The 8,647-nt window shown below is 48.5% G+C and overlaps 3 protein-coding genes across 3 annotated transcripts; 2 read left to right on the top strand and 1 right to left on the bottom strand.

Annotated features, from left to right (window-relative positions):
- Window positions 1-101: 101 nt before the first annotated feature.
- Window positions 102-1,170, top strand: rsmA (putative bZIP transcription factor (Fcr3); the record flags this gene model as incomplete). Its single annotated transcript, XM_022538293.1, has 3 exons — window positions 102-245; window positions 305-552; window positions 657-1,170. 3 exons carry the CDS (start codon window positions 102-104, stop codon window positions 1,168-1,170), a joined length of 906 nt encoding a protein of 301 aa, XP_022383558.1.
- A 2,698-nt stretch (window positions 1,171-3,868) lies between these two features.
- On the bottom strand, window positions 3,869-4,800 carry ABOM_011164 (Phosducin family protein; the record flags this gene model as incomplete). Its single annotated transcript, XM_022538292.1, has 3 exons — window positions 3,869-4,008; window positions 4,092-4,699; window positions 4,763-4,800. 3 exons carry the CDS (start codon window positions 4,798-4,800, stop codon window positions 3,869-3,871), a joined length of 786 nt encoding a protein of 261 aa, XP_022383561.1.
- A 545-nt stretch (window positions 4,801-5,345) lies between these two features.
- On the top strand, window positions 5,346-8,394 carry ABOM_011163 (coatomer subunit gamma; the record flags this gene model as incomplete). The annotated part of the gene is made up of 6 exons (XM_022538291.1): window positions 5,346-5,421; window positions 5,510-5,820; window positions 5,878-6,841; window positions 6,890-7,237; window positions 7,292-8,107; window positions 8,162-8,394. 6 exons carry the CDS (start codon window positions 5,346-5,348, stop codon window positions 8,392-8,394), a joined length of 2,748 nt encoding a protein of 915 aa, XP_022383563.1.
- Between the last annotated feature and the right edge of the window lie 253 nt (window positions 8,395-8,647).

Here is an 8,647-nt window from a genome sequence, read left to right as displayed (position 1 = left end):
CCCCCAGTTTTTTTAGGCCCGACCTTATTTTGCGATCGCGGCTTTTGCTCCTCTTCAAAACCCCTATTGTATGCTTATCAGATCGCTCAAGAACCTAAGAGATGGAGTACCCATACTATCCCAACCCCCAATCCCAACAGTTCTCTTTATACAACTTGCAAGGGGCGCCCACCCTCGGTCAGAACGACGATGACAACCATCGAAACCCACAGACCGATGACATCCAGGATACTCTCGCTTCGTTGGTCCGCATTCCTTCTGTTGATCGGCTACTACTGAATCCTGTTTCACTGACCATGGTAAGGGGATACAGAGTTATCAGTCCTTCGACCCTTCGTTTCGCTTCCAGAACCCCACCGCAGCGTTCGGACATCCGCCACACTCTCCACCCGAGTCATTCTCAAAGCATTCCGCCTCTGGCAGTGATATCTTCGGCCAACCGACCGAGCCGACTTCGTTAGATGGAGAACTGGGTTTCGGTCGGAGTAGTAGCGAGGAAAAGGAGTCTATGACTCCAGCGCAATCAAAGCGCAAGGCACAGAACAGAGCAGCGTAGGTTCAACACCTCTTTTTTTGGGAGGTTTGTCCCATTCTTGCGACAAACCTCCCGGAGAGGGGTAACCGGCCCGGCTAACGTTCTTCTCCCGATACGGCAGTCAGCGCGCGTTCCGCGAACGAAAGGAGCGACATGTGCGAGAGTTAGAGGAAAAGGTTAACAGCCTGGAACAAGCATCATCCAATTTGGTTGCGGATAACGAACGCTTGAAGCGAGAGTTAGCCCGGTTTACAACAGAGAATGAGATCCTGCGCGCAACGTCGGGCTCGAGCGACCGAACACACCACAACTCAGATGAGCCAACTACGACAGGGCCGTTGACATACACTCCCACAGATTTTTACTCCGAGCTGGTACCGAAGGGCGAACCAGCTCGTCTCCATCGTGTGTCAACCTGCGCACAGACCGGGGAGAAATTGCTCGGTGCCGGTGCTACATGGGACCTAATCCAAGGGCATGAGCTGTTCAAGCGCGGTTTAGTCGACATCAGAGATGTCTCGGAACGGCTGAAGAACATAACTCAATGTGATGGACAGGGCCCTGCTTTCCCCGAGACCGAGGTGCTCAAGGCAATTGAAGAAAGCGCAGCTGCTCATGATGATGACCTTCTTTGAGTTTTGGATTCTACAAAGTGACGCTTGCTCCTTCGACTTCGGGTACGGTGCGTTTATGGCGCTTGTTGATTGGCGTATTTGGTTCACGATTATAATGATTGTTATAACGCTTCCTGCTGGAAATTGGGAGATTTTTATAAATAGAATGCGAGGGACTATGTAACTGATGCTGAACTGACCGCTACTGGGGCCGTTTACGGCCGCAATTCCCACCTGTAGGCGGCCCTCAAGAACCAGACATCCCTCAACACCCCCTCTTCTCTACCCACCAGCGCCTCGAACTCACCCCTTTGCGTTTTTATAATACAATCAGAGAGCAAAGGGAGTATGAGTGAAGGTTCGTTTTCATCAACACTTACAACAGCCAGTGGAGGGACTGATTGCATAAGTGCCTCACAGGAAACGCACCGCCGTGACCACCGCGGCAACTGAAAACCAGTTCATCCTCCTATTGAGCTTCAAAATATTTATCATACCCTACAGTCCCGATCCAGCTGTCATCAAAGGATGTGGTATCCTATGTGCCTATCATACCTCAGATGTCCTCATCGTCCGGGCTCATACTGTCGCGAATATAGGCACATCATCGATGACTGCCCATCCTGACTCGTATGTGATTTATGCCATCGCAAAGGGGGCATGAACCTTCATGTATCCGGAGAAAGATGTTTTATCAAGAGATACCTGTACCAGGGAAGCGTGGAAGCTCGGGGCCAAGTCAACAACCCAGCAAACAATAGACAACTTCATTTACCTCTCAACACATGCCCCCCATTCACAAGCTGTTGAGGCGAATGGGGATAATCTAGCAAGGGTACCGAAGTCTTCTGTTATATACAACGCTAAACAAAGTTCATGAGTCCTATTCTATCACCCCAGCACCCAAGTTTCCAACTCTCTGCCAACCGATCAGCACATAACATGTATACATGATTGCAGCCGCAAGTGCCTGTATTACTATATTATATGGAAGGGGACTTCCTTCCGATTAACCAATGTCATCCGGCCGTGGCCGAGCTATAGATCAATGGAGAGGGCTAAGGGAGAGAAGGCAAAGAAATCAGAGAGTGTTCCTGCAGAAGCACCAAAGGGAATGATGAGATTAGAATACTTGGACTAGGGCTGATGAAGCCACCAAACTGATCACGTCAGTTGGAAGCATCCGTGCTTCAGAACGAGCTTGGGAAGGAGAGCAGCAGAATATAAAGATAGTATGACTTCTTATGCCTAGAGGGGGTATCATACGTACAGAGTACAACCACGACAAGACATATACATATGTGCTTAATACTATGAATGGTTTTAAAACAGACCGCTAGACCCAGTTCCTTGAACAAAAGAGGAGAAAAGAACACATGACGTTTTTCCTTTCTCAGATGTATAATGGAGCCTTGGAGGACATCCTGACCAAAGCTCGTATTGAACGGAAGAATTATACCTTTACTCAAGGCAATCTCTATCAGAGAAAGATGCATTAAAGGCAAGGTGGTCGAGTGGTTAAGACGTAAGACTGTGTGTACCCCTTACTTTCGGCATTGAATCCCGCAGTTACTAACATTCACCCAGTGAATTCCATCATATGGATGATATCTTATCCCTTCGGGGTCGCGCGTTCAAATCGCGTCCTTGTCGACATTTTTTATTTTATTTGTTTCACACCCACAGACGGTTACCGCTCGCCAGGCGTAAAGTTTGATGTAAATTTTTATTAAATCAATGCGATATTACCTCGCCGCCACTTGCACCTTGTGCATATGTCATATTACCTTTCATGTTTCCTAGAAGCCGCAAAATTCTTCATCCGAGGCAAGGTGGTCGAGTGGTTAAGACGTAAGACTGTATGTTGCCATGTTTCCTCTACATCTACTTCACATAACTAATTCTTTCTCTAGTGAATCCAACTATTGGATGTTATCTTATCCCTTCGGGGTCGCGCGTTCAAATCGCGTCCTTGTCGATATCTTTTTTGTCATTTTTTTTGGCCCTCTCTTCTACTGGAAACCATTAGGTCTCTCAGTGCTGTCCTCGCAAATGAGTGCCATCTTTTTGTTGAAAACAAATCGAGCCCTATTTAGGCCTTCTAGATGTTTATACCTAACTTAAATCACAAAACCTTTAGCCTATTCTACTTAATATATACCTATAGACTCAGAGTCTCTAATCGATCTCCAAATACCTTGTCGTGTTCATCCGTTGTCAAGATCTTAGTAGTTGTTACTCTTTCTTATGGCAGTCTACAGGTTACATTAGTTGCTTTAGCTCCAAACGAGAACACTAAGGATTGATGATATCTAGAAATCCATATGTTGAACTTCAATTGATACGGCAGAGTAATAGAGACACCGTCTAGTCAAGCCCTTTGATCTCGTGTACGAGACTAGACTCGATGCCCATTTACTTAATATATGTCGAGGACCTTGGACCTCTATCGCCGTCTCTCTTGGATTTCGGAACGTCCATCTAATTGCATGAACGATGGAAATAATTCCATGGAATGTATAATTTTGTACAAGCAATAGGTCTCCAGGACCAGTTAGCTGCTTAGTAACCAGTTAACAATACAAGTAACAGTACATGCCAGATGTGGTTGATTGAGAAGTCTAAAAAAATAACAAGATGCACAGAGACGGTGCAAGTTAAGGAGAACCATTACTCATGAGCGAGGGGGTGATCATGACATCTAATGTTGAAGTACCAATCAGTCCCAGTCATCATCATCTTCTACCCGGGACTGTTTTATCTTCGATGGACGAGCGTCATCTGAGTCGTCAGATCGCTTCTTCAAACGTACATCACTCTCCTTGAGGGCGCCTAGGTCTAGGAGCATCCTCTCGAGATCTACCGAGGCATAGGCATTAATACCGAGACTTGACACCATATAGAGCAAAGCTCTGTACTAATGGACATGGGTTTGACCTTACCTTCGATCGTCGTCCTAGGGCCTTTAAGTTCCCTTAGTGTTACGAGCTGTCTTCTTATCTCGCCGTCCTTGTACACCAAGATTGTCGGAGTGTTTCTATCCGGATACCCTTCAATGCACATATTGCCGCGAATCTCGCAGAACTTGATGTCGCCAAACTTAGTCGCCAATTGCCGCCATAACTCCGTCAAGCGCTGCGACTCGACATTGCCACTCGATGAGGAGGACAGATGCACAAGGACAAAGGCGTTATTGGAAGCCTCAGTCACCTCTCTTCCGTAGTCGACTTTCTGAAGTGGGTAAACTTGGTTGTATAGACTGGTTTTCTGGAGCGTGGAGAGCTCTGCAAGACGTTGCTTTCTGCATACCGGATTAGCGATCGTAGTTCGACCATAAGAAGCCTGCAAAGTGTCGGCAGCGCCATACCGATATTGCTCAAGGAACTCTTCATCCTCTTCGTCTTCGAGCTCGTCTAGTTCGTCCAAATCCTTATCTTCTAGTCGGTTCTCATAGGCTTTGCGCTCCGCCTCAACAAGAGCTTCTTGAATGAGAGGTTCCGGGTCCTGAGGCTTCTCGGGGATAATGCCGTGTTTGCGGAGAATATCGTTCCTGCGGCGGGGTGAGTATTAAGATTGTATGGAGAGGGAATGTGGTGGGGACGCAGAGGCGGACCATTCTGTATCTTCGTTGGGGTTGACTTCAACTTGCATGGTGGACTAATGTATAGCAAAGCTCAATGGTCGAAATAGAGGATATTAAGAAAGAACAAGAGAAAAGCAAACCAAGTGAGTAGAAAGAAGTATCAGTCAACCATATATTTACGATCTCAAGACAGTGATGATGCATGCCGCGTGTTTGCATGGTTTGCAGCGTCAGCCACGGTGGCTTTAAGCCCACAGACGCGGAAGGACTAAGTAGACTAAGGCCACCTGGAGATTGTTGGATGCCATCTGGACCTCCTCGTCCGACGCTTTGGCAGAACATCCATTCATTCTTCCCTGGGACGGGTTTCTCATATCCTCTACTCAACCTCGTCCCCATTTTCGCTCCCTCCCCGTTCGCTTGTCTCTCCTGGAAGATAATGAGGGTGCGCTAATCACAGTTTCACCGCCTGCACCAACTACAACTAAACATTGGGACCTGACCCGCCCTTACTCGATCATTGACTCCGACGTCACTTCAACGGGGTCTAGTTCCCATACACAGAGTGTGAGAAAGAGAGTCTCAGCAGCTGCAATTCCTGCAGCCCGTCATCATGAGTTACATGAAGAAAGATGAGGACGCCGACCAGACTATGATCAAGCTGGATCGGACCTCCGTCTTCCAAGATGGTAAGGGACTATCACAAACAACCCCCCTGGGTCGCATTGAGTGTACAGGGACCCCGTGGGCTAAACTTCCTTATTTATCTGCTTCCAGCACGATTGTTCAACACCTCACCGATCTCTCCGCGACAATGTCGTACCCTTCTGACCAAGATTGCGGTCCTCCTTTTCACCGGGGAGCAATTCCCCACGAACGAGGCGACTACGTTGTTTTTCGGTATTTCCAAGTTGTTCCAGAACAAAGACCCATCGCTGCGGCAAATGGTATATCTCGTTCTGAAAGAGCTTGCCAACACTGCGGAGGATGTTATCATGTCGACTAGTATTATCATGAAAGACACCGCCGTCGGTAGCGATGTGCTCTACCGGGCGAACGCTATCCGTGCTCTGTGCCGCATCATCGATGTAAGCGCATTGCCAACCTCCCCATCGCTGAGTGTGAGCTAATTGTTGTTGGAAAAGGCTACGACTGTGCAAGGCATTGAACGATTGATTAAGACCGCAATTGTTGACAAGACCCCCTCGGTCTCCTCCGCCGCCCTGGTCTCTTCGTACCACCTTCTCCCGATCGCCCGTGATGTTGTTCGCAGATGGCAGAGTGAAACGCAGGAAGCAGCGTCGTCCGGAAAACAGTCGACTGGATTCCTTGGATTTGGCGGTAGCTCTACCCATGCCATCTCGCAGTCAAACTTCATGACACAATACCACGCAATTGGCCTTCTCTATCAGATGCGCTCGCACGATCGTATGGCTCTTGTGAAGATGGTTCAACAGTATGGTGCTGCTGGTGTGATCAAGAGCCCGGCTGCACTTGTCCTGCTGGTGCGGTTAGCAGCGAAGTTGGCAGAAGAAGACCAGAGCTTGAGAAAGCCTATGATGCAGATGCTTGATGGCTGGCTCCGACACAAGCATGAAATGGTCAACTTTGAGGCGGCAAAGGCTATTTGCGATATGAGGGATGTCACCGATGCTGAGGCCTCTCAAGCTGTCCATGTCCTGCAATTGTTCCTGTCATCTCCCCGGGCGATTACCAAGTTCGCAGCTATCCGCATTCTCCATAACTTCGCAACATTCAAACCCCACGTGGTGAATGTCTGCAATCCTGACATCGAATCGTTGATCTCGAACTCCAATCGCTCCATTGCTACCTTCGCTATTACCACGCTGCTTAAGACTGGCAACGAGGCCAGTGTCGACCGTCTGATGAAGCAGATCTCCGGCTTCATGGCTGATATTACCGACGAGTTCAAGATTACTATTGTTGAAGCTATCCGCACGCTGTGTCTGAAGTTCCCCAGCAAGCAGGCCGGCATGCTCGCATTCCTGAGCGGTATTCTGCGTGATGAGGGTGGATATGAGTTCAAGCGGAGCGTTGTCGAGAGCATGTTTGATCTGATAAAATTCGTTCCCGAGAGTAGGGAAGAGGGTAGGCCTCCTGTGTCCGTTGGGATTTCATAATGCTAACATAAACCAGCTCTTGCCCATCTCTGTGAGTTCATTGAAGACTGTGAATTCACCAAGCTGTCTGTTCGGGTCCTGCACCTTCTTGGTGTAGAAGGCCCAAAGACTTCCCATCCTACCAAGTACATTCGCTATATCTACAACCGAGTCGTCTTGGAGAATGCAATTGTGCGCGCTGCTGCTGTGACAGCCTTGGCCAAGTTTGGTGTTGGACAGAAGGACCCAGAAGTGAAGTCAAGCGTTTCTGTTCTTCTCACACGCTGTCTTGATGACACTGATGATGAAGTGCGTGATCGTGCTGCTCTCAACCTTCGTCTCATGGCTGAGGAGGATGAGACAGCGTCGCTTTTCCTCAAGAACGGTAAGCGTAGCATTTGAGACATTTCTGGCCTGATTTGTTTGCTGACGGATCTAGATTCAATGTACTCTCTTTCCACATTCGAGCACCAGCTCGTGATGTATGTGACATCGACAGAGAAAGAAACGTTTGCCGCGGCATTCGACGTCTCTACGGTCCCGGTTGTTACCCAGGAGCAAGCTTTGGCCGAAGAACGGACCAAGAAACTCACGACTGCAACCCCGACACTCAAGGCTCCATCCACCGGTCCCCCGAAGAGCAAGGCCAACGGTGTTGCCGAAGCCGCCACGGTTGCTGCCACCCAGAAGTACGCCGAGGAGCTTATGCGGATTCCAGAGCTCAAGGAGTACGGCACCTTGCTCAAATCTTCTGTTCCTGTGGAACTCACCGAAAGCGAAACGGAGTACGTCGTCACGGCGGTCAAGCATATCTTCAAGGAACACATTGTGGTGCAATACGATATTAAGAATACTCTGCCGGATACTGTCCTCGAAGATGTCACCGTTGTTGCGACGCCCTCCGAAGAAGATGTTTTGGAAGAGGAGTTCATTGTGCCCGCCCCCAAGCTTGCTACGAATGAGCCCGGCATTGTATATGTTACGTTCAAAAAACTTGCTGGCGAGAACAGCGTACCAGTCACATCATTTACGAATATTCTGAAGTTCACCAGCAAGGAGATCGATCCTACGACTGGTGAGCCTGAGGACAGTGGATATGAGGATGAATACCAGGTCGAAGATCTGGAGCTCACAGGCAGTGATTATGTTATTCCCACTTTTGCTGGTAGCTTCGACCATGTCTGGGAGCAGACTGGTGCGAACGGAGAGGAAGTGAGCGAAACTCTGCAACTTAGCAACATGAAAGGCATATCAGGTGAGCCATTTCCTAGCCAGTTTTGTCAGGTACCAAATACTAAGCATATCACAGATGCCACCGAACAATTAATCTCCGCACTATCTTTGCAACCTCTTGAGGGAACTGACGTGGCCCTTAGCAACAGCACACACACGCTCAAGCTCTTTGGAAAGACGGTATCAGGTGGCCGGGTTGCAGCCTTAATTAAGATGGCATTCTCCAGCAAGACCGGTGTCACAACGAAGATTACCGTCCGGGCGGAGGAAGAAGGCGTCGCACCGGCTGTGATTGCATCCCTTTCCTAAGGTTGTAAATTGTAAATGGTAATGGAGGAGGTTGTCATGCCAGGAGGCGTACCCTGCCACGAGTCCTGCATTATGAGATCGGACTTGTTTTGTTTGTTCTTTCCCCAATTTTCGTTAATCCAGATGTCAAGCTAGATGTGATGGCTTTTCTTCTCTTCTTCTATCTCTTTTACCCCTTTTTTGTAGGTGCCTAAGCTGTTTATCCATTTCATACTTCTGATAATGTTTCCCTGCTGTGTGTCGTGACGATTCC

This window comes from Aspergillus bombycis, assembly GCF_001792695.1.
Source record: "Aspergillus bombycis strain NRRL26010 chromosome Unknown contig00174, whole genome shotgun sequence".
Classification (NCBI taxonomy): domain Eukaryota; kingdom Fungi; phylum Ascomycota; class Eurotiomycetes; order Eurotiales; family Aspergillaceae; genus Aspergillus; species Aspergillus bombycis.
Note: the sequence above shows the minus strand (reverse complement) of the source record. Positions and strands in the feature narration are given on the sequence as shown.